This window comes from Cyclopterus lumpus, chromosome 23, assembly GCF_009769545.1.
Source record: "Cyclopterus lumpus isolate fCycLum1 chromosome 23, fCycLum1.pri, whole genome shotgun sequence".
NCBI lineage: Eukaryota > Metazoa > Chordata > Actinopteri > Perciformes > Cyclopteridae > Cyclopterus > Cyclopterus lumpus.
Window position 1 is genome coordinate 5,215,283 of NC_046988.1, and position 24,718 is coordinate 5,240,000.

At 45.9% G+C, this 24,718-nt stretch overlaps 1 protein-coding gene across 2 annotated transcripts in view; it reads left to right on the top strand.

Moving 5' to 3' along the window:
• Positions 1 to 6,321: 6,321 nt before the first annotated feature.
• The window catches only part of sox5 (SRY-box transcription factor 5), an 83,044-nt gene continuing 64,647 nt past the window's right edge, over positions 6,322 to 24,718 (top strand). For both annotated transcript variants that reach the window (XM_034526742.1, XM_034526743.1), the window contains exons 1-2: positions 6,322 to 6,527; positions 17,362 to 17,557. In XM_034526742.1, coding sequence (XP_034382633.1) covers positions 6,451 to 6,527; positions 17,362 to 17,557 — 273 coding nt within the window. In that variant the 5' untranslated portion in view covers positions 6,322 to 6,450. The remainder of the gene's footprint in view (positions 6,528 to 17,361; positions 17,558 to 24,718) is intronic.

Below are 24,718 nucleotides of genomic sequence, written 5' to 3' on the forward strand. Positions count from 1 at the left end.
CGAAACAACCGGTAGTTCAGTTAGGGTTAGCGGCTCAGTCACGGTCATACCTGGACATCCCAAAAGAATGAATCCGCTGTGCACTTTACCTCAAATTACCGACGCAACCAGCGGCAGACAGCAATTTGTCCGTCCGTCCTTTGGTCTCTACCTGTCCATTTATCTGTGCAGGCGGGGTTTGATGGGTTTTGGAGGTGGAACAGACTCCAGATAGACAGACGGGGGACGGTGGGAAAGATCTGCTGCTCAGTGTAAATGACCGCACGCATGTCTACATCCATGTCAGCGCAAGTCGGTTCAAGTGCCACAGGATAGAAGGTGTGTGTGTGTGTTCGTGTGTGTGTGTGTGTGTTCGTGTGTGTGTGGGGATGAGAGCAGCTGAGCCCCCGCCTGTACTAAGAGGGCCCTGGCAGCAAGAGATAGCGACTCTATCTTAATGGCTTCTGCCGCCTGCCACTCAGCCTTCAGACGAGGTCCTGCGCCTGCACGTGTCCCCCGACGATAAAGCCACTTCACAGGGACTTGCGCCTGTCCACGCCGGCCTTACCTCTCTCCTCCTCTCCCAGGAAAGATGAGAGAGGGGGAGAGAGAAGAAAAGATGCCAGAGGTATTGATATATGAGCTCACCCTGAGGCTGAGACGAGCTGCGAGCGAGAGACTGGCGAGGGTGCGGGTGGAGAAGCATTCGCGCCACAGGCCTTCATGCTCAATTCTAAATTGTTGATCATATTGTGCTTTTGAAAGACTCCTCGGGTGTTACCTGGAGTATGCGATACAATGTCAAAAACAAAAGGTAATTGTGAGATATTCCAAACACTTTTGGAACACATTTTATCCCACACAACGCATTTTGTTTTCTTTGGACATTTGTGGAAGAAGGCGTCACTTCAGACACCGGTCAAGTTTTCCATCTGGCTTTCTTTCCACTGTTGTGTCTTGGTGTCACTAATGTATTAATGTTGCGGTGGGTGCCAGAGTTCTAACTGTCAGGTGACTGATGTAGTTCTACTCAGTCCACTGTTTATCCCACTGGAAGCTTATCCTGAAGGGGAGCAGCACTGCTGTGTCCCCGTCACCACGCACAATGTGGACTTTTAACGATTCTGCAAAAACAACGGATTGTGCTAAGTTTAAATCTGTAAGTGTTGAGTCGTCAGTAAGGTCTTTACAAACTTAAATCCACGGATGAGGACAGTATCTGTGGAAAGCAACTACTAACGTAGGGGAAATATTGTTGTGTCTGGAAAAAGAAAAAGAAAAACTTGATCCGTGACAAAAGCTCTGTCACACACCCGTCCATACCTTCAACCTTCACAGCCCACATAAAGGACTGGGGTTACGTCTTCCTGTACTGGGGTTAAACATCACCATTGGTCGTCAATTGTGCGCCGCAGGAACAAACGGTGTGAGGCTAATTCCTCTGCATACTGCGCTGAATAATCAGAGAATATCAACCAGCCATTCACCAGGCAATTGCCGACCGTTTTCATCTTGCAGTGAATGACTATACGATTTGAAATTGCGTTGAATTCCTGGCCACATTTAGATTCACAGCATCACAGCAGTCTCGATTGCCCTGGCGCGCGTCTCCGATTTAAATGTAAACTATGTCATTTTCTAGATGTGAACTCGCTCTTCCACAGAAAACCCTCTCAGGTCCATAACTACTGATTTGCCACATTGTGTCCGATGTGTGTGTCCCCTCAATTGCATAATTTGTTGCGTGAATGTTTGTGAAAAATGTGTGGGTTATGATGACATGTGAGACTGTGTGTGTGTGTGTGTGTGTCTTCAGCCTTTGGGATTGTTTACTGCCGGTCTCTTTCTAACCCCTGCACATGGTCGGCCCCTAATGCACTACAGCTGTTAGGGTCCCGACACAGGGGCCTCCCATCAACGGTTTCATTGTAATGGACTGTGTGTGTGTGTGTGTGTGTGTGTGTGTGTGTGTGTGTGTCTGTACACATGCTTGCTACTCTGCAGGTTTTTTTCCCTGTGTTCCTGAATGACCAGGTGTTTTATCCAACATGTGTGTGTGTTTTTTACCGTTCCTTTTCTGTATTTTGTTTCCTCCTGTCTCTCTGTCACAGCACATTTTATCGTAGTGTGTGTGTGTGTGTGTGTGTGTGTGTGTGTTGCATATCCTGTCCTTATACTAGCAGCTTTGTGATACCTCCGTGTTGCTCGTGTCACCTCCCTCTCGTCCTACTAAAAACACAGCTTGTTGAAGAACCTACATATCACTTCACAGGCCCCTTTTGTTTCCAGCCCAGGTGAAACAGTCCCTTTTCACTTTCTTGCCGCTTGTTTCCTCGCCGAGCACAATGCACTCCGGTGGCCTTTTTCATTCATATTCCTCAGCGACATGTTTTTACTGCCGATGATGGCTGGCTGCGCCTGAACCTCTGCGCTGCCCGTGTCTACTATATAGGTCGGAGTGAACCGCAGCTGAGTTTGTGGCAAAGTAAAGTCTGAAAGGAGAGGCGCTTTTAGCCATACCCATTGTGCGAATGGTAATCATGGTGAACATCTATTGAAAACATGACGGGAAAAGGGCTCAGTCTCATTCTCTCAGCTGGTATCTCAAGGGTTGTGCTTAGGTCAGCGCCGCTCCGTCATGTTGGCCGATTGCCGCAGAGTCCACCGCGTAATGGCGAAATGAAGTTTCTATTATGCACAAATGAGGTTATCGTTGGTTTTGCAGCTGTTTACAGGGTCAAGGAGAGATGCCGTTTCCAATCGGGTCCCAATTTAGTCGGGGAATGCGATTAGATTTAGCCCTCCCAGAGTATTCTCTCCATTTGACTATGAATTCAATTAGGAAAATAGAAAACTAATGCCACTGATTGTTGTTGACATTGACATATTCATATTGCTGTCTTATAGCGAGCAGTGGATGTGTGTGTGTGCTCTTACATCTGCATATACAGTTTATATACATATCCTATAAACTGTCTGCTGAATGGTTGACAAAGAGGTGCAAATGTATTTCTGAGAGAGTTAGAGGGACAGAGAGAGTTTTAGAAAGAGATAAAAAGAGTTAGAGTTAAGAGTGAGAGGTAAAGTGTTTTAGAGTTAGAGAGAGAGAGAGAAGGAGTTTTAGAAAGAGAGAAAAGGAGTTAGTTAAGAGTGAGAGGTAGAGTGTTTTAGAGTTAGAGAGGGATAGAGAGAGTTAGAAAGAGTTACAGAGAGAGAGAGAGAGAAAGAGAGAAAAAGAGAGAGAGGTAGAGCGTTTTAGAGTTAGAGAGGGATAGAGAGAGTTAGAAAGAGTTACAGAGAGAGAGAGAGAGAAAGAGAGAGAGAAAGAGAGAAAAAGAGAGAGAGGTAGAGCGTTTTGGAGTTCGAGAGGGTTAGAGAGAGAGAGAAGGAGTTTTAGTGTTAGAGAGAGCATTTTAGAGTGAAAGAGAGTTTTAGAGACAGAACAAGAGTTTTAAATAGAGAGAGAGAGAGTTTTAGATTTAAAGTTAGAGAGAGTTTCAGAGTTAGAGAGAGAGTGTTAGAGAGAGCAAGAGTTTCAGAGTTAGAGAGAGTGAGAGAGAGAGACAGATGTTTTCCCACCTAATTACAATTAGGTACTTGATACTCCCAGCTTCAGCTCCACTACCTGTTGCTTTCTCATTTATCAAAAACATACAGCATGGTCCAACAATATAAAGTACAGTACATCTCCATCCTCTCCACCATCTACTACTTTGTGAGGATTGGCAGGTCTGTGAACTGTGAATACAACAAACGCCAGACAACAGATACAATGTCATCAGTTACAACAACTGGCACTGACTCCTATAATACGACTGATAACGTCCGATTGAGGGAGAGTTCATGTCGATGGGATGATGCGTTCGAGAACCTTTAAGCTAACGGGGACTAAAAGTTCTGAAAGTGCAAAAAGGCTAAATGACAATGACCCATCTGGAAAAGAGGATTGTGTGGTTCAACTGAACAGTCACTACATATATGTGGTGAGATGGTTTTGTCCACGAAAAGGTTCTAATTGTGTCAATATTTCTAAACACTGTACTCATGTCTATATTCATGCTGTGTGTGTGTGTGTGTGTGTGTGTGTGTGTGTGTGTGTGTGTGTGTGTGTGTGTGTGTGTGTGTGCGTGTGTGCGTGTGTGTGTGTGACACCATACAGTAGGTGTGTGTGCTTGTCTACAGTAGGTGCAGCTACAGGGGCTCGCTTTCTCTCCTCCTTCCCTTAAATGTCTGTGTGTGTGTGTGTGTGCGTGTGTGTGCGTGTGTGTGTGTGTTAAAGTATCACAGAAGTGGCAGTCTGTCAGCTCTGCTTTTCTCTGCACTCTCAGAACAATAGCTGGATTGGCCGTATGTGTGACATGTAGACCACACACCCCTAATAGTGACTGACAGCACTATGGACTACAAGCAGCATGCACTCTCACTCTCTCTAAAACACACACGCACACACGCACACGCACACAGGCACACACACAGACTGTACTGTACGTACACCTGAGGACACAATGGGTGTGTGTGATTGGTGAAGGTTTCAGTCAGTGTGTGTGTGTGCTCGTGTGTGCTCGCCCATGCATGTGAGATTCGGCATATGTTCTGTTGGAAGTGTTCAGCTGTCTTCTTGTAACAAAACGGTTCCATGTCGCAGAATCAAATGTCTGCCTCTCGCTGCATCAAAACAAATGGACAAAGAAAGAGAATTGAATGTTAAAACATTCATATTGCATCTCGTCCATCTTTCTTTTTTCTTTTTTTTTTACGATGGCCATGGAGAAGAAAAACAAAAGAAGATCCTTGCTGGCCGGTTGATGTGCATCACACCTGAATGGCTCGTCCTTGTCATTGTTCTGCACTAATACTGAAAGGCATAAAAAACTAATTCATATGCACATTCTATTCAAACTATTAGTTATACACATATTAGAATAACTGCATTTAAAGACAGGAGTGGGTAGAAAATGTATTAGAAAGAGAAGGATGCATTTCTATTGGCTAACAATGCAGCCTTTTAATAGTCAGTAAGTTTTTCTATGTTTTTCTTCTTGGAAACAGGAATTCTAGATTTCTTTCAGCGTTATCAGCTAACGGTAATAACACGTATACACGCTCATATAAATGTGTTTTAACCCCTTGGGACAGTGGAGCAGTTCATTCATTTTGTCGTGGCTTTTCACAGCTCCGGACGCCTCGTATTAGTCGTGTGTCAAGGCTCGTTTTACGACCACTGTTCTGTTACTTCTGTCAGCGGAGCCAATCATGTGAAGAGCATGGTACGTGTCAAAGTGGAGCGCACGACAGCTTCACTTTGCGAACAACAGTGGAACCAAATGGCCAGTAAAAGAGGATGGAACGACACAAGTTAACCAATTAAGCGCGGGTGAGTGCAAAGCATTGCAAATAACGTGGTAACGTGCAGCCCTCCCGCATGTCAGGCTGGAACGCTGTCTATAGTAGTGCTTCAGTAATCCAATAACTGCTTCTTTTAAAAAAATCTGTGATGGTCGTCGCCCCGATCATTTGAGATAAATATCTATCGGTATTTTAATGTGGGATTCATGCCGGTACAGAGAATTACACACAGCTGTCTTCATGATTACGTCTCAAAACCCTGACTTTGAAAAGGACAAACTGGAAATAAGAGGCAATAATGTGAGGAGATATTAAACCTCATAGTGTGAACATCCAATAAGAGAATCATGTTGCTGTCGCTCTGCAAGACTTTATAAAATACTTTGGAATGACAATAATGACCCATGGAACAAAAAGTACACATTCTTCTTATAATAGATCCACCAAGACGCTTGTGGCCAAATAAGAGCGATCAAAAGGAAAACAACACTCTTAAAACCCTGTGTGCTTGTGCGTGTGTTTCACATAGTTCACTGTGGTTCACCTCCTATTGATTCATTCCCTGTTGCTTAATAAAGGATATGTATGAGGGCTTGCTGTGGTCTTATCACCCTGAAGTGTGTCTACATGATCTCTGGCTGTTGTAAGGGTGTGTGTGTGTGTGTGTGTGTGTGTGTGTGTGTGTGTGTGTGTGTGTGTGTGTGAGGGATGGACTTGAGGAAGGGGGCAGCACTGCTGTGCATTTGCACTCCGAGTGATGAGCCCTATGGTCAAATGGCCCCTCCCCTTTGCTTACACACACACACACTGAGTGAGCGACAGATGAAGAGGCTCTGCTGCTGGCCCTTTAAGAGCTGAGCCTAGATCTCACAGCTTACAGCAAGGGAGGGAGAAGAGGAGGGACAGAGGCAGTGAGTGAGAGAGAGAGAGCGAGAGAGAGAGAGAGAGTGAGGGAGGGTGTAAGGCTGAAAGTGTGTGAGTAGAGAGACAGAGAGGAACACACAGAGAGAGAGCGAGAGAGAGAGAGAATCGGCAGTGTGTGTGAGAGAGGTTGAAGGATCACTTTTATCCCTACTTGTTTTTGGGAGACTTACCTTGTTCATCTGAGCATTGTGGGACTGTTTTATGTTGTTGTTGACAAGAGTGACGGACCCTTACTCCAGCATGCTCACTGAGCCTGAGCTACCTCAGGAGTGTAACAGGTACGTGACGCTTTCTCACACACACACGCACGCAAAAAACATACACATGTTCACGTAGAGATGACAGAGAGAGAGGACAGGACGGAGCGGGACAGAAAGTAGAGAGGCATGTGTGTGGAGAGAAGACTCGTTCTCTCTCTGTGTGTGTGTGTGTGTGTGTGCGTGTGTGTGTGTGTGTGTATATATATGTTTGTGTGTGTGTGTGTGTGAAGCATGTGAAGTGTCTCAGCGAGTCGGCTGAGTTTGAGGCTGGGGAGTGTGTGTGTGTGTGTGACAGAGGCAGAGACGGTAAAGGATAGTTGATGATTGACTCCTATTCTTTTGGAAGAGATACCACATGCATAGCCAGGGTAAAGCAGGCATTACATAAACGTGTGTGTGTGTGTGTGTGTGTGTGTGTGTGTGTGTGTGTGTGTGTTTCATATGTTGTTTCTTTCCCCCCAGAGGTAACACAATCGTCCCACTTTACCTCCTCTGCCCCACCTCCCTGACCAGAGTTGTGTTAATTCAGTTCAATACCTTCATGACAAACGGCGTAAAACAGTGTGTGTGTGAGCGTGTGAAGAGAAAAAAGAGGCACTTTTCAGAGAGTTTGTGTCAAAGTCAGAATGTAAGCTCATCTCCACTTCTCACCACAACTTTATTTACTTCTGCTTTACCCTATCAGCTGTTTATACGTCTCCGTCTGTAGCCGCCTTTAGGAGCATTCAACAAGTCACAATTATGTAAAGAAATTCCTTTATTTTTAGACAACCAAAATGAACGACTTCTCCAATCCGCATTCGAAATGCTTACACCCTGCCCTCCTGCTCAACCTCTTATTTTGGAATTGACTTATTTTGCAATTTATTTTTCACTTAATCCAAATTCAATACATGCAAACCCACGGTAATCCCATTGTCAATCTCCATGGTGGTGGTGTTGTTGTTGTTGTGTTGTTTTTTTCTTCTTGCCTTATGCTAATGTTAATCTCACTGTGCCCCTCTGATGTTCGTGCGGGCCTGCTTCATTTAGAGGTGCTAACCCTTGCCCTCTCTCCGACACTGTCAACACAAGTGGCTTTTGCCGGTGGAATAATGGCCGTTTGATGCTAATGCTGTGAGAGACAGATTATGTTATAATACCCGGCGTTTTAATACTAACACACACACACGCACACACACACGTACGCCTCCCTCTCTCCCTTCTCCTGCTTGACTTTTATTGCATTAAAGTAGCGCTCTGTTTTGCCCCCGATGAAACTAATCTTTTGTTCCGAGATAAACTGGGGTCGGTGGGGTTGGTGGTGGGGGGTTCAGGGGCCCCCTTTGAATTAAGAACACATTTAGACGTAGAAAAAAACCTGTTTTTAATAAACCGCTCAATCCGGCAAAGTGGTTAAGGAGAGAGAGAGAGGAGAAAAAAAAGAAGAAGATAACAACAGCTAGCAGGAATTAAAAATTTAAAGGATTACACCCAAAAGCAGAATGTATGGAGATAAATGCAGGGATTACAATGACTTAGGAGGAGAGTGCTTAAAACTCTTGCTTTCCAGTAATGCACTCCATCACTGTGGCTCTGGCCGTGTGTGTGTGTGTGTGTGTGTGTGTGTGTGTATGTATACATTCGTATGTGGATGTATGTGTGTGAGCAAGAGAGGGGTATCTTCCTTTCCGTGCGCGTGCATGTGTGTGCGCGTGTGTGTGTGTTTCCTGTGTGTCGAGCACTCGTCTCTCTGCGGAGCGGAGTGTGTATGAGTAGCCAGTGTGTGTGCTCTCCAGCCTCGGTGGTCGCGATGCTTTCGGTTCCTGCGTTTCTGTAAGTCTCCGCTCGCCTCCTTCACCCGTGCTTTTCTTTTTCATCCTGTCGCCCTCTCACACTTCTTCCTCTCCTTCTACTTCCACCAACACTTGTTTCCACTTTTTTTTTTTTCTTCTTCTCCTTCTTTTCTCCCCTTCCTTAATCGCATTGTTGTCAAAAAGTCTGCAGGGTTTTGATTGAAAATAGCCAAGGAAGATGAGTTTGTCTGAGTTTTTCGGAGAGGTTGTGTCTAAAAAGAGGTGAGAAATCACAATTGAAATGTTAATGTTTTCTTGATTTGTTGCTGCATGTGAGTTACCTTTTGAAGGTAAATATATATTTTCAATTCTCATTTTTTTAAGCCAACAAGTCTTGCGATATGGTTTTATATTTCTTCTTGACTAGCTGTTTAAAACGCACTTTCATGCCTTGCCACAGCGTCAATTCTCTGCGATTCACATTAGTTAACGTTTCAACATTTATATTCCAATTACGTCTTTTTATGATTCCAACCGTTCTTTGCGTTCTACAAGCGCGCGGACGCCTTTCACAATTTCCAGTCGGAGCTGAAATTACTGGAAGCAGATTGCCTTTGCTAACACGGCCTCATCTGTTCGCTCAAACAGAAACAGAGAAAGAACACACACGGGGAGGAAGCCAAAGCAACCAAAGCACTATCGAGAGACTTCAGAGGGAGATGGAGGATGGAGAGACGAAGGGGGTGATGCGGTCAAAGTGACACATTCCTCCCCGATGAGCAGGAGAAGGAGCAGGAGAAGAAGCAGGGTTACAGAGAAGTGCCAGAGATTAAGAGGGGGTGTGGGTGGGGGGGTTCAGGAGGGGAGGAAGAGGTCTCTGTCGATGTGGTGTTAAGGCAGTGGTGGATTTTCACACCCCTCCATTTGTCCCCCCCGGTTTATTGGGGTGTGTGTGTGTGTGTGTGTGTGTGCGCGCGTGTGTGCGTGTGTGTGTGTGTGTGTGTGCGTGTGTGTGTGTGTGTGTGTGCGTGTGCACCACTGGTTGTGTCAACACTTTGAGCGGTTTTAAGCAGGACTCGCTCACATCCAATCTGACGTTACTCGCCTCGCACTCAGCAACAAGGACGGTATCAGCAGCCTGAAGGATTTCATGTAATTCCACTGAGACAAACCGTTTTTTTTGTTTTTATTACTATTCATGAATCAGATTTATATTTCCACAGTGGTGGAAAGTAAATAAGTACATTAGATCAAGCACCGCACTTTAGTTTGATTTTAAAGGTATTTTACTTGAGTATTTCCACCTACTGCTCGACTAAATATTGTATTTGTTTACTATTACAAAGCTAATAATTGTTACTTTAAAGATTTTAAATACAAAGCAATGATCAAGGTATCAAATTAGTTTAAAGCACTCGTCAAAATATGAAGTATTTAAAATTGGCTCTACATGAATCACCTAAAACAGTAATATGACACTTACACTTTAATGCACAAGTGATTATTATTCATTATTATAATAATAAAACATTGTGAAGGAGGCCATTTGGCATGAGGAGCACCTTTCATTTTAAAACTTGGATTATAATACGCTGAAGAAATTTCGAACGCCGGAGTTTGAGTTTGTACAATGTGCTTTTGCTGCTTTCGCAAAATCTCCACCCCTGCTGTTTATTTGTATTTATTTGAATAATTATTGACATTTATATTTAGTAATCAGAGCAGGATGGACAGTTTTTTTTTTTTTTAAAGAGAAATAATCTTGTGGCTCCTGATAAAAACTTGTTTCCAATTGAAGTGAGCAGTGTGAGTGTCTCTGTACTTCATTTAAAAGGGCGAGATTAAAGTGGTGTGTGTGTTTGAGGACAGGGAGTGTGTGTGTGTGTGTGCGTGAGTGCGTGTGCGTGTGTGAGAGAGAGAGAGAGAGAGAGAGAGAGAGGGAGGAAGCGAGTAGAGTAATTGAGTGAAGTGTCCGTGCTTTGCAAACTAATGCGCCATTCTGCCCCTCTCTTCCCCTGTGGCCCTGTCCCGGCCTCCCTTTCTCTCCCTCTCTCTCCCACCACCACCACCTCGGACTGGGGGCCATTGTCTGGGCCATATTGTCTGTCCCCAGAGAGCCTTGATAACCGTGTCTCCATCCACGGAGCGAGTGTGTGGGGGGGGGGGGGGGGGGGGCAAAGAGAAAGAAAGGGAAAGAAAGAACGACAGACAGACAGAAAAATACCAGAGGAGAATGCTAAAGCCGCCACCCCCCCACACTTCCTCCCCTCTCTCAGCACACTCCCACCCTCCCCCTTCGGCCCTCCAACTCTCTCCCACCACGGTGCGATCAGCTGACCCTCTCTGATAGCCAATAGAAGAAAGGGAGGGGGGGATTTGGCTGAATTTGTTGTTGTTGTTATTTATGGACTGCGGAGGAGGAGCGGGTGTGTATGGGATGAAGTGGATGGAGTCTTAGACGGGACAGGGAAAGGGAGAGTGTGTCTGCGGGTGTGGAAAACGCAGACAGAGGTGTCCCTCCAGGCTCTCTTGAGTCTGGTCATATGACATGGGGTCACAGGGTAGGGGTCAAAGGTCAGGTGGAGGTATTGCATCGTCAACAGAGCAGGAGAACTCCAGCGGCGTGTGTATGTGTGCGTGTATGTGTGCGTGTATGTGTGCGTGTGTGTGTTTTCATCCAGGATTCACACTTCACAGCCATCCATCAATTCAGGCATCTTTGTCTTACACTAATCTCACTCTGTCTTTTCTCTCATAAACACACACACACACACACACACCATTTACCATCCGCCCAATCTACAAAAGGAGACAGTGTTAGAGGCTTGGAGCTCCATTCCAGTGCGCCACAATGAAACCTCTGTCTTTCCAGGTAGTGAGGGAGGGAGAGAGAGAGAGAGAGGGAGACAGGGCCCGGGGGTGGCAGAGGAAAAAGGAGGAGACCATTTGGGCCGAGGTGGGATAGTTTCAAAGTGCAGGGAGAAAGACGGAGGCCAGCTGTGTGTGTGTGTGTGTGTGTGTGTGTGTGTGTGTGTGTGTGTGTGTGTGTGTGTGTGTGCGTGCGTGTGTGGTTTACAGGGGTAGGCCAAGTCACTGACAGTGAGACAAATGTTGTGACTCCGTTATGGATTGCTTAACAAATGCAGCACAAATAGTGGCCTGGCGCAACAATGGAAAAACACTGTCCCTCGCTCAATAAACATTATGCAGCGTCTCCCCCTCGCAAAACACCAGGGGAGCGGGGCCGCCGTCCACCGGATGCACTTTTCCTCTCTCCGTCTGTCTCGTTTCAACCCCCCTCTCTCCCACTGCCCTTCTGCCTCTCTTCCTTCTTCTATAGCAACACTCAAGATTTTCCCACGAGCTGTTTTTACTTGGCCTTAAACTGATGACGACAAAGCCACCTAAAGTTTATAGATGGATGGACGAGCAAAGCAAACTTTCTTCCCTCCTTCCCTCCATCACTTATCCTTTCTCCAACCTTTCTGCCGTTCTAAAATGTCAGCGATGATCACGTCGTCTGGTGACTCAGTGTAAAGACATAACATTTTTAAAAGAAGGGAAAAATAGCCGAAAACATGACAAGGAAAGTATGTGGAGCGATGCCTCGCTGGTGACTAAAGGGCTGGCTGGCTGAGAGAGAGAGAGAGAGAGAGAGAGAGAGCGCCCACCCCCTGTTTGCTTTCTTTACACACACACACACACACACACAAACACATGACTGTCTCTCCGGCGTGTGTGTGTGTGCGTGTGTGATTAACAGCGGTGACATTAGGTTGTGTGTTACTGCCTTTTGTGGTTAAACTGGACAGGAAACAGGGTTTGGGCTGTTAGGGCACCTCACAGAGGATGCTTTGTGTGCGTGATGCTGAGTGTGTGTCTGCGCCTTTTTGTGTGTGTGTGTGTGTGTGTGTGCGTGTCAGGGTGGGTCTGTGTGTACATGACTGTGTGATTATTATACAGGCAGGAGCTGTGTTCACATTCTCTGTGTGCACACCGTTTCCAGTGGAGAAAGTTATCAGGGGGGTTCGCTTTACCATTCGTTTTTAAAATCTGCATTTTCTGCAATGTGGGAGAGGAACGTAAAAAACAATTACTTTTATGCTTTTAAAGTCTAATCAATAAATTATATTGTTTCGCAAGAATATCAAAACCCAGCAGAGCCACACTGAGGGAAAAAGTAACATCATTGGCCAACTCTTCCAGGGCTTCCCTCGCTTAATCTTTATCCCTCCATCTTAGCCTTTCCTCTATGTTGCTGCCCCACTCTTCCCACTGTTCAAAAGGACAGCCTATAAATAGATATTAGGCAATATCCTTAAGAGTCTGCACAGGGGGAAGAAGGGAGAGAAGGGGGAGGGAGGGGAGAGATGGAGCGACATTCTTACAAACAGCTGATTGTGTAAAGAGGGAACAGTAAGTAAGACAACACCGGGGCACAGACAGAGAGAGGGAGAGCGAGAAAGAGCAGGAGGACAGACGATGTTAAAATAAGTTCAAGAGAGTGTGACGGAGGGATGGAGACGGAAAGAGAAGGAGTTTTGAAAGCTGAGACAAGGAATAGTGAATGTAGCAAGAGGGAGGGAGAGAGAGAGAGAGAAGAGGAGAGGTTAGACAAGAAGAGGGGAAAAAAAAGAAAGCGATGGCAATAAAGCGAGTGATAGCGCGACACGGGGGAAAACATTTGTTTAAATTCCCGCCTGAGGTGTCATACGGATGTAAATGTTGCGGTTGGCTCCTCCGAAGCAAAACGCCCCGGGTGCCTTATCTAAAAGGCACATTCCGCTCAACTATTTTGATATGCCCTTCTATTCCCTCAAAGAACAATTTCAAAGATACCTCGCATTTTCACTCAAATAGACCTGAGTGACAGGCAGGCACTTCTTAGCAGTCACAAGGTGGGAGTGGGGGGGGGGGGGGGGGGGGGGTAAAACAACAACAAATAAACCCAAGAACAACAACACAAATGTCACTTTGAGTCCTGACAGCACTTTGGAATTTGCCGCCGTTCATATTTTTACTGCAGACGATTTGACTGAATGTACAGCGCGCGTTTGTGCAGCAGTTGAAATCATGAGTGGTAATTTAAAGCGAGGCTGAGCGCATGTGCACACACACACACACACACACACAGACAGACATAGAAGTGCGCGCACACACACTTAACTGTGGAATTCTCCAGAGGAGGCTCCCACACTCCCTGAAAGCTTGTTCTGAGTAGAGGAGTTAACAAGAGCAGTTAGCACCATGATTATGTTAGCAGCCAGACACACAGAGCGAGAGAGAGCCTGTGTGTGTGTGTGTGTGTGTGTGTGTGAGTGTGTGTGAAGCCTGGGACATGGCTGCTTTGTCTTTTTCTCTCACTCTTCAGTAAAGCTGAAATCAATCTTTGCCCCCATTTTTTTTTTTTTTTTTTTGCGTACTTCATCCGATTCCTGCGCGTGTGAGCATCCTCTCTCTCGTAAGCCCGCCGCCTGTATTTAAACACGCTTGCGCGAGCATAAGCATGCGGCTGCTGACGTGCCAACATGAAATGGCTGCGCGTTGATTACAGTAAGCCAAGGCCAGGAGACGGTTAACCACCGTCCGTGGCGATTATTCGGCCCGTTAATGGACCCACGTCGCTGTCCGATTAGTGACTTAGCGGCAGTGGACATATGTGATATGAGAGGGACTTAACTGAGGAGCCGCTAATCATCAAAAAGGCAAGGGGAAGTGGCGCTCTAATCTCAGCTTAGCGCTCTCACCGTGTGCACGGTCTGTGTGTGTGTGTGTGGTTCCTGTAATAAGAGTTTGGTTGGCAGAAGAGACAAACAGCACTTATTAATTTAGTTTGGAAATGAAAAGAAAAAAAACACTGCTATGTTGCGCTGGTGTTATGCCGTTTGAGACATCCCTTCCTGTGTCACTGCTTTGTGGAAAAAGGCCCGGCAGCATGCGCGCATGTATTAAGTGTGTTGACGACTGTGGTTGGAGTGAGCTGCTCGACGTTGTTGAACGGGGGGTGGGGGGGGGATTATGCTAATGATCTGTGCTTATGATCTGTGCTTATGACCTGGGCTACGATGAAATGTATCTCCTCTACGGGACCTCATCTTTTTTTTTTTAATCCTCGCGTCGCTCCGCGGGTCTTCCTCCGGGTCTCGTCCAGCTCTCCGCCGGCACGACAGCCCTGCCAAACTTTAAATGAAGTAGCCTAACCTGAACACCCGCCGTGCCCAATTGTGTAGTAATTCGACTTCAAAGGCGAACGGGAGGGGAGAGAGGGATTCTTTTTTTTATAGCCGGAGAGGAGATGTGAACGGCCTCCCCATTCACAGGCACCCACCTCTGAGGAAGTAGTAGCAGAGTATGGGGAGGAGGGGTGCGAAGAAGAAGAAGAGCAAAAGAAGGGGGGACAAAACAGCATAAGGCATGATGACATGTTTGCCTCTCTTTTCGAAGAGAGAAGAGTTCTCTTTGAGATATATATTTTTTTCCTGTTTTAATGTGTAACTGCGGCCTGCCCGTCGAGATTCGCCCGCGTGGCTGCCGCGGTTAAATTAGAATAGAGTTGCTAAAAGCAAAGAAACTCAAAGCCTCACGCGCGTGTAAACGTGTCTGCGGCCCCGAGCCAAAGTGCAACTTCTGTGAGGTGAGAGGCTCCAAAGCTGACCCCGGGTCAGTTTGTTGGGGTTACGGCCAGGAGGAGGTGTGCACAGGACACAAGGGGAGGTGTGTGTTTGTGTGTGTGTGTGTGTGTGTTTGTGTGCGTGTGTGTGAGTGCGTCTGAAACAAAAGGCCCCAGTGTGAGAGAGTGAAAGGAGGTAAAGTAAACAGGCAGTGATGAAGACAGACCTGCAGTGTTCGGGCCTCTGTTCTATGTATGCACGTGTGTGTGTGTGTGTGTGTGTGTGTGTGTGTGTGTGTGTGTGTGTGTGTGTGTGTGGAGTTTGTACAGCTGGGCCTGCCCCTCATATAGGAAAGAGACTCACACACGCACACACTTCTTTCTCCTTAGTCATTCTATCAGCAGCATCATAAATGGTATCACGAGGCGATCACAGTGTTAATATGAATTGGATTTCATGATAGTGGGTTTATCTTTTGTCATTGAAACAAATAGGACATATTTACGGGTCTCAGTTCTTGCTGAGCAAGCCCACGGAGATACAGTGTCCAGGATAGACAGATAAAGAAGATATGTCGCCTGTGTGGGTGTTTGTCTCCTGTACACATAGTCCTGTGTTCAAAGCCCTGATGATAACTTATAAAGCATAATTGTGAGGGTTAGAATGAGGGAGATTGTAGTTTTGCACCACTTGATTTAATAGCCAAAGCTGTATATTTATATAAGTACTATTTGGGTCACTTCATAAGTGTGTGTGTATATATATATATATATACATACAGTATATATACAGTATATATATATATATATTTATATATATTATTTTTAAGCCCTGCGGAGCAAAGAAATGACAAAATGCTTGTCTGTGTTCCTGAAAACATTTTGGAGATCCAGAAGGTTCTCAGCAATGTGTATATGATAACACCAATTTGTAAATTGCTCTCAATTATAAGATTATCTGTGAGTTCTGTGAATGTGGCAAGCAAATTCTCCCGAAAAACAATTAACGGTTATTCAATTAAAAATAAATCACTGTGGCGGAGATTTAAAAAAAAAAGAAGAGTTTATTAGATTTTGACCGCAACCTTCCCCCCCGCGACGTGATAACGCCGCACGTCTCTCCTCAGCGCCTCCAGCGAGCAGCACTCAATATTGTTTGCCTTTCCACTGTCATAAGGTAAATAAGCAATGAATTAGCTACGAGGAACAATGCCAGATGTACAGTCCAGAGGAAATCCAATAGAGTCACGAGTGTAATCAGATTACCGGAGGCGAGCAGGGAGAGAGGGGGAAGAATGGGAGAGAACAGGGCCGGAGAGGGAAGCGCAAATCCCAGACAGACGAGGTACAGATGGACGAGCAGAAGAGTAAAACGACAACGTTTTAAATCAAAGGGAAAGAAACGAATGAGCGTACTTTGAGAGTCAGACGCCTGTTGCTTATTTCTCGTTCTTCGCCTGCCCCCCCTCCCTTCCGTTTTCACAGTCCCTCCATCCCTGCCTCTGTGCGACTGAGCTTTAGCAGCCTATTACCCAGGGTCATAGTCGCACTGGCTTCAAGGCTGACAAGTGCATCTGAAAGCACTCAGGCGATGCTGAGAAGCACATTAAATTCTATTATAGCTGCATAGTCACTGCATCTCCATTCAGCTGAAGTACAGGGAGGCAAATTTACCTTGTGTGAGACAGAGTTCACCTAATAGATGTGGCTTTATATCCTTTCCTTCTTTTCAAGGGAACAAAGCCCCGATAACAAATGCAAACAGCGGGGCCTTCGTGTAGCCAGCTATTTTCCTCTAGTTCCTCTATTGTCCACAGGTTTTCATAAACACATATTATTGTCACCGTGCATCCTTCTCTGCCTCTGTCGCGCTCTTTTTTATTTATTTATTTGAGTTTTTTTCCTCTTTTTTCCCCACTCTGTGTCTACCTCTGAAAGCCCATTGTCAAGACGTGGTCATTTCCTCCACAATCCCAGTGCAAGCGGGCTCCATTTGCAGTAATGGCCCCGTCTTTTGGAAACGTGAACGTTGAATGGCCCCCATGGTAAACATACTGTAAGACCTGAGAGTGTGTTTGAAGGTCTGCCAAGGAGCTGGATTGCACTAAAGGGGATATTGTGTGGACTTGCACTGCGAGAGCTCTGTCCACTGAGAAAGAAGTAATCCAGAGAAAAGGGACGAAAGAGAATTGGTGCAGGTTGATAAGCTGAATGGGGTTTTGGTGAATACCTGCTGGGGTGGGGGGGATTTAAAGATGGCTTCAGTAAGCACCCAGCCAAGTGGGTAAAAATTCAAAGTTAAGTCAGTCTGTCCAGGAGTTTACAGGAACTAGTTTTATCCACAGGAACATGCACACTTCCCGTCGCCACCATCATATAACCTATTATATCATCCTTTTGAATATTGCTCACTCTTCCCCTTGTTTTTCCTTCTCTCTCTTCTCTATCTTTTTTTTTCTTTTTCCAGGATGTCTTCCAAGCGACCAGCCTCTCCATATGGGGGGACAGATGGAGAGGTAACCATGGCAACCAGCAGACAGCGAATGGATGATGAGGATAGCGAGGGACTGGGCGGCGTCATCCACCTCCCCCTGGTCTCCTATTGCGGCAAGGTGTCCCCTCGCTCACCCCCCAACCGCAACTTGGACAGCCCCCCCAACATGGTGAGGACAGTCCCCGGCTTTTGCATCCGATTGTCCTTGTTGTGTTCGCGAGAGCGCCCACCTACGGGTGCCGGTGGCCTTGAGTGCCCACCTACGGGTGACCTACGGGTGGTGGTGGACTTGAGCGCCGACTCAGGGTCGTGCCATGAAACTGGTTTGAAGACGTTTCCAACCGGTATGAGCCAGGTTTGGCCTCGAAACGGAGTAGTCCCATTACTTTTCTTTTGTTTGGGAAACTTTATCCCGGTTGAAATCTTTCAATATTGTTTTAAATACAAATTGTTTAATATATTTGCCAAAGATGATGGATACAGTGATCCAAGGAAATTTTTTAGTAAAATTGTTCCCTTCCTAATTTAACCCATTGCACCCAATTGCCACAATTCGCGTCAAAAAATAACACTCTTTTTAGGAGATATAGGATTCCCAAACTTTTAGGCTCAGTGTGAGTTGAGGATACGTCCCTCAAGAGTCAATTTCCACAAGTCCGCTTAGGAATCATATAAAATAGACGCTTCTTAAGACTCCAGAACTTGCTTGAGAATCCTCGTATTTTTTTACATTACCGTCAGTATCAGAGTAATCCAGTGACAGATGTGTGTACATCCATGTGTACACTGCAAACGGGGTCTGATATCAGCTAATTCGCCGTAATTTTAATCATTGCAACATTGTACTATAGCATTATGGGAACTATAGTTCTAAAACTTTCTGGATGTATTCAGCAAGAAATCCACTTTCTTTCTTTCTTCTGAAATTGGCATATCATGTAGTTTTAGGAAAGAACCAACAATAATTAGAATTTTGTTGCTTTTAAAGAATTTCCGACAAGCAGTCGCTAATTATTCTGCATATTGAAAACAGAACGAAGGCTCATCCATTGTGGATGCTCAAATGCGTCTTTGACTTTGGTATGTTGTTTACTCCTCTAAGAGTCACCTTTCAAACACCGAGCACTAAGCAAACAATGTGGAAACAAAATCTATGTTTGGTGATTCAGTGATGAAAAGAGTGAGTTTTCTAAAGAGGCAGAAATGGACTTTCTCTGTGTGTGAACAGAAGTTTTGGCGATTGAACATTTTAGTTTTTCAGAAACAAGGGTGGGGGCGAAAGCTCAAGGCTATTGTTTAGGTGCGCATGTGTTTCTTTGCTTTTGTGCGCGCGCCACCAGCTCGTCGCCTTGAGCCCGTTCGATGCACCGTTGCGTGACTGCAAAATGTGAGCCGTTGCAGTGAGTCATTTTCTTCGGGATGAAGTGTGACATTGTGTATCTATGCGCTCCATATGTGCATTTTGTGCCCGCCCCGTGTTTGTACAGTTGAATTGCATCTTCTGCGAGATTCATGTTAGTGTCGGGCCTCGCGGTGCACGGGCTCGTTGCAAACTTCTGTCAGTTGCCTTTGGTGTGTGTGCGCGGGTGAGTACACAGGCCTTTCTAAGATGTGACTCACTCTACATTCTATACATGCGGTGTGATTTACAATGCATGTTTCGCTACATAAGTGTGATGATGTGACTGTATAGGGTAGTATGTGTTGCTGGTATTCATCATTTTAGTTCTTTGAAATCATGTCTGCACAATAGAATTTAGTCAATAACATTTAAGGGCATTTAGTCTAGTTTAAAGTGTAAATGACTGTCTTTATCGTGTGCCTTTACTCGCTGTCCTGCCTGCTCCTGGGCCCTCACCTTGATACACACCTTGTCACAGCAGCGCTCTGATAACAGCCGTCGACCCCCCTTCATACTGACAATAAATGCCCTGCATGCTGTAAAACAATGAAACAGTGCTTAGGCGCTGTGATGGAAAGCTAATTCTGTAATTAGCCCGCTGATTAGCCTGCAGGCCCCTCCCACCGTGGACTCTGCATGTGTGGCAGGTGCCAAAGTCCTGGAACCGTGGGGGAAACACTTGGGCGTGGAAAAACACACACACACACACTCACACATACACTATGGGTTATCTTTTGGCTGTTGTGAGCAGTGATTATATTATTCCTTGTTCATTTAGATAGATATATTTTTTCCCTATATTCAACCAAATATACAAACATGTCATCAATATATTTTACAGAGTTGATTTTATCGCCGTCCCCTCCTGAAACATTAAATATCCTTACACGACTGCTGTGCAGCGCATTCATTGACAGCAGAAGGGGAGACAGCGTTGATGTGTGTGTTTGCGGGACTTGTGTTGTCAGAAGGGTGGTGGGGGGGGGTTCTCATACGCAGCATAATAACTGATGTGGCTTATGAAGTGGCAAGCCAGGGTGTGTGTGTCTAGCAGACGGGATGGGGGCTTATCCGACTGCCTGCTTGGCATGTTGTAAGATGTGTGTTAGGTTTTTTGTGTGTGTTGGTGATGGTGGGTGGAGTTTACAGCTTCAATCCCTCCACAGCTGACTGTCAGTGAAGAGTGGATGAAGGGAAATGGAGAGGGAGAGATTTACAGTGTGGCGAGGGTGTCTGTCGGACTGTAAAGGGGGTGGGGCGGAGGTTTGTCCCTCTCAGGGCAATTGTTGTAAAGTGATAGGGGGACAAGGGGTGGGGGTGAGTAAATGGTTCATCGGCGACCGGTTGACTTGGAAGTGAGGCAGCGGGGGAGAGCGAGTCGGGGGGGGGGGGGGCGAGACTACAGCTTTATGTTGTCATAGTAAATTAACACGGCGGCGGAGAAGCGCTCAGCTACACGCTGACCTCTTCATCCCGCCTGCCTGCTCGGCTTTGGCCCGGCCTGCTGCAGCTGCACACACACAGAAAAAGAAAAAACTGAAACGGCACTCACACACACATTTTAAAAAGCTGAAAGGTGGCACATTATTCACTTTTTCTTTTTGTGTAAACCCCGGCTGCCGATGAGAATATTGCTTTTCATAATGGTACGCAAATGAATGTGGTCTAGGTAAAAGGGTTTTTTATCAGTTCAAATGCCTGATGGGAAGGATAATTAGCGGTAGTTCAGGGAGATCAGCCAATCGACACGGAACCCAGTTATGATGCGGCAGAGTTAGTCGGGATGTTTTACTTTATTCCCCAGTAAACATATCTGAATTTATTTTTGAATTATTACAAGCATGTGCCTTTTTAATCTGTAGTGCAAGTGCAGACTTTATAATACCTTTCCTTCTTGCTTGCTTTCTTGTTTCATGTTTGTGTTTTGCACATCCTTGTGAAGAAAAAAAATTGTTTTCACATCAGGCAAACATCTTCTCTCATAAATGCATTAATGGACAAACACAAATTATTTCATTAACAGGCTAGATGCACGCCACCGCGGTAGAAAACTACTAACGATATTTCATCAGGCATTACTTCTTATTCATTTCCCTCAACGAGCCCTCTCTTCCCCTCTTTTTTTTTTGTGTGCAATTTCTATGTGTGATTATGTGTGTGTGCATGTGAATTCGACAGATTTAACACAGTCATTGAGCAGTCTTGAGACACAGTGGTCACACTTAATTTCTCATGCCAGTGATGCACTAATGAATCAACACACGCTTGCCTGTCAACAGCGAGGGGTCGCGGTAAAATATACTGGCGCACATTTTAGCCCAACTGCCATATCAAATACAGCTGCGCATTTTTAGATTAGGAGAAGGCCAAGTGTGTCGACAATACGTTTAAACATAGATTTTGTGTGTGTGTGTGTGTGTGTGTTAATTTGGGGGTCTCCATCGAAGTAGCTCAACCATATTGTTGTAACAGGAGGATAAACGTAATGCTTGTCCCAGCCTGAGGGACCTCGAAGTCAGAACTGACAGTGTCTGTGTTTAGCCGTGGCATGTAAGGGGATTTGCTGCATGCATATATATGTGTGTGTGTGTGTGTGTGTGCGTGTGTGTGTGTGTGTGTGTTTGGCAGTGTAATCGGAGGTGTGCTAAGTGTATGTCGTGGAGATTGGCAGCTCTGGCAGTAGAGCTAAGTCCTTACCCCCCTGCAGGAGTGATCAGTGACATTCTCTCGGTGTGTGTTTGTGTGTGTCTGTCTGTGTGTGTGTGTGTGTGTGTGTGTGTGAGAGAGAGTGTATTTTAGTCGAGCAGCTGTTTCCAGTTCTTCCCACTGCCACATTGTCCATGCCTTGATCCGTGACGACGCGCCAAGCTTCGAATGTTTTTTTGATTTTGTTTTTCTTTCCGCACATACACCTTGCACAGCCCGAGACATGTCAGGTTACGGGAGAGAGAGAGAGAGAGAGAGAGAGAGAGAGAGAGAGAGGGAGTTTCTTCCGTTGGGCGACAGAGAAGGAGGAAAGGGAAGAAGAAGAAGAGGAACATGAACGGCGGCATCTGTGCTGGCTGTCGGCGGGGGGGGGGGGGGGGGGGGGGGGGGGGGAATAAAATAGCATTTGGATGTTTGTCCCCCCCCACCCCCCCTTTCTTTTTCTGGCAAGAGTTACGTGTTTTTAAACCAACCTCCCCTCACAGATGAGCTTAAGAAGACAAAAGTTGTTTAATTCGGTTCCATTGCAGAGGCAGTAAAAGGATAAAGAGAGTGAGGCGCAATTTTTACTTTGTTCCAGTCATTTTGGAAGAGAATTGACATCTGCAAACTAAAGGCAGAACCGCCCACACTGCCAGCCTGCCACATCCAGTGCATATAAATACATATATGCAGGCACTCGCACATTAACACACACACCTACAGGCTATGTGCACTCACAGTGTCACACATGTACGCACAGAAATGGCAACAAAAAACATGGGGGGCACGAACAGTTTACAGTATCCAGAATTTCCGTTTGTACTTCTGAATAAATGCATGTTGATGAGAAAACTTTTTCCGCGGTCCCGCGGGAGCTCGTGGCGGCGCTTCTCACGCGGAGTGACACCCCTCGACAATAGAAGGTCGGTCCTGTGTTGTTGATCCCTCTCTGTCTTGGACTTCTCCAAAATCGCAAGGGTAGGAATGTCAGCAGGGCACGTGGATTATAGACTGGGAGGTTGATGGGGAAGAAGAAGAGGAAAAAAAAACATAAGCCATTTAGGTTGCCGCCGGGATAAGGCCGTCTGTCTGACTTCACACATGAATAATGTCACGGGCCCTAATTTACCAGATCTTTGAAGGAGCCCCGGCTCCCTGCTAATTCCCCTTGATTTGGAAATGACCTTCATTGTTGAACGCGGTGAGATGACATCAGATTTCGCAACAGTGCGGAGAGATCCGACAACCCCTGCAACCCCCTCTGCCCCTCCGTCTCTACTCCCCCTCCACCCCCCGTATTCTTACTCTGTTTGTTTTGTTTGCGCGACATCTTTCTCGAAAGAAAGAGTGCGGCTGTTTTTAAGTAGGCGCTGGATTAGATAAATGGGATGTGACAGGTGTGACCGCTGCCTTCAAGATGCCTGCCTTCCCCTCTCTCTCTCTCTCTCTCTGTCAACCCGCTCTCTCTCATTTCCTCTAATAACATCACTTCTCTCTCTCTCTCTCCCCCTCCTTCCCCTTTTTCTTTCTCTCTTTCTTTGACTTCAACCCACTTGCATTCCTTAACTCCCTCGTTCTCCCTCCATCTTTTGCGCGGCGTGCCGGTGCTGATGCAACTTATGATCACGAAAGCCGCTCATTTGAAGTCTGAATTTCCCTAATCTGAAGAGCAGGAGGGGAAAGGGAACGCAGCAAGGGAGCAAGGGAGGGGAGAAGAGAGCAGGTCGAGCCGTCAACTCGGTCAGGTGGTAAGCGGAGAAGAGTAAAGTCTTTCAGAGCTTTCAGATCACAAGATCGCTGCTCCCCCTAACCCCCTCCGGCGCAGCAGCAGCCCTCAGCCTCGACAGCGACGGGTTTGAAGCCTCGTCACCGCCGTCGCATACGTACGACTGTTACAGCCGTATCATCGCCGTCACACTCTGTCCCTCTGCTGCAATGCGTGTGCGAGCGCACCGAGGAGAGAATTAGTGAATTATTGAGCGCGCTGACTTATTCAGAGTGTGGAAACACACGGCGCCAAAGGGAGAGAGTGATAATGGTCTGCTGTACCTCTCACACAGTGTTTGGCCACTGACAAATGAAAGCGTGGTCAATATTGAAAGCCTCTGCCCGGCTTTAGTCCCTCAATAGAACACCGATTTTTAATTCTCAAGGAGTTTATTTAAATTCCCCCCCCCACACACACACTGTCTCAAATGGATGCTTTTATTAGTAAAAATGTCACGTCTGAAGGATGTTACAGAATGGAATCCGGGGTCATCTGGGGTGTCGATGACTTCATTGTGGACTGTGATCTCAGTGTGAAGTTCCACTTCCACCAGCAGCCGGCAAGTTAATGATTGAGAAAACTATCTCTGCCTTAATACGCCATAATGTCATTAATACGTCCGGAATTCACCACTGTGTCCCGTAGCCCTGTGTGTCTCACGCACATCAGCACGCAGACAGACAGAAGTACTGTAAGTGTGTGTGTTTGTGTCTGTGTGTGTGTGTGTGTGTGCACACGCCACTGTCCCAGGTGGCGTGCTCCATATTGCGAGCGAGATTAGCCAAAGATTAACCCCGTGGACCATTGACCCTCCCGTCTACAAAGAGCTGAGCTGACAGGCTGACTCCCTTGTTTCTGTAGTTAGAGAACACAACACATTAACACACCTGTGCCCCCTTCGTGTGTCACTGTTAATTGGGCTCAGCGGCATTAAGTCTATCATTGCGGGCCGTCCAAACAAACACAGGTTTTAGTCAGTCAAAGATTAAGACGCCAGAAATTACTCACCAGTCAGCTGCAGACTGTTTATTCATCCAACTTTATGAAGTCATTCCAATAAACTGAAAAAACTAATAATCGTAAAATGACATTACAATGAGTTTTGTCATTCGGTATTAAACTACTGGTTACCGGAGGTTTCAAGTGATGTCACTAAGTCAGGACAGAGTGAAGTCATACAAAATGAATTACAGGGTTCAAAATAAGGAATTTAGGAATAAATGTTGTGAGATTTGTATGCTTTCCAAAGGTCAATAAACTGCACATGTTAAAGACTGTGAAAACTTTCGACACAGGACAGTCGGATAATTATTCCTCACGACAGCTTGGCAAAAGGCACAGCTTCACTCCGAGCTGTATATATTATATTTCGTATCCCTCATGCTGATTCTTGTTTTGTCAGATCCTTTTCATGAATTTATGGAAATGATTTGACACCTCTCCAAAGCTTTGTTTTTTGGTTGAATGAGTGA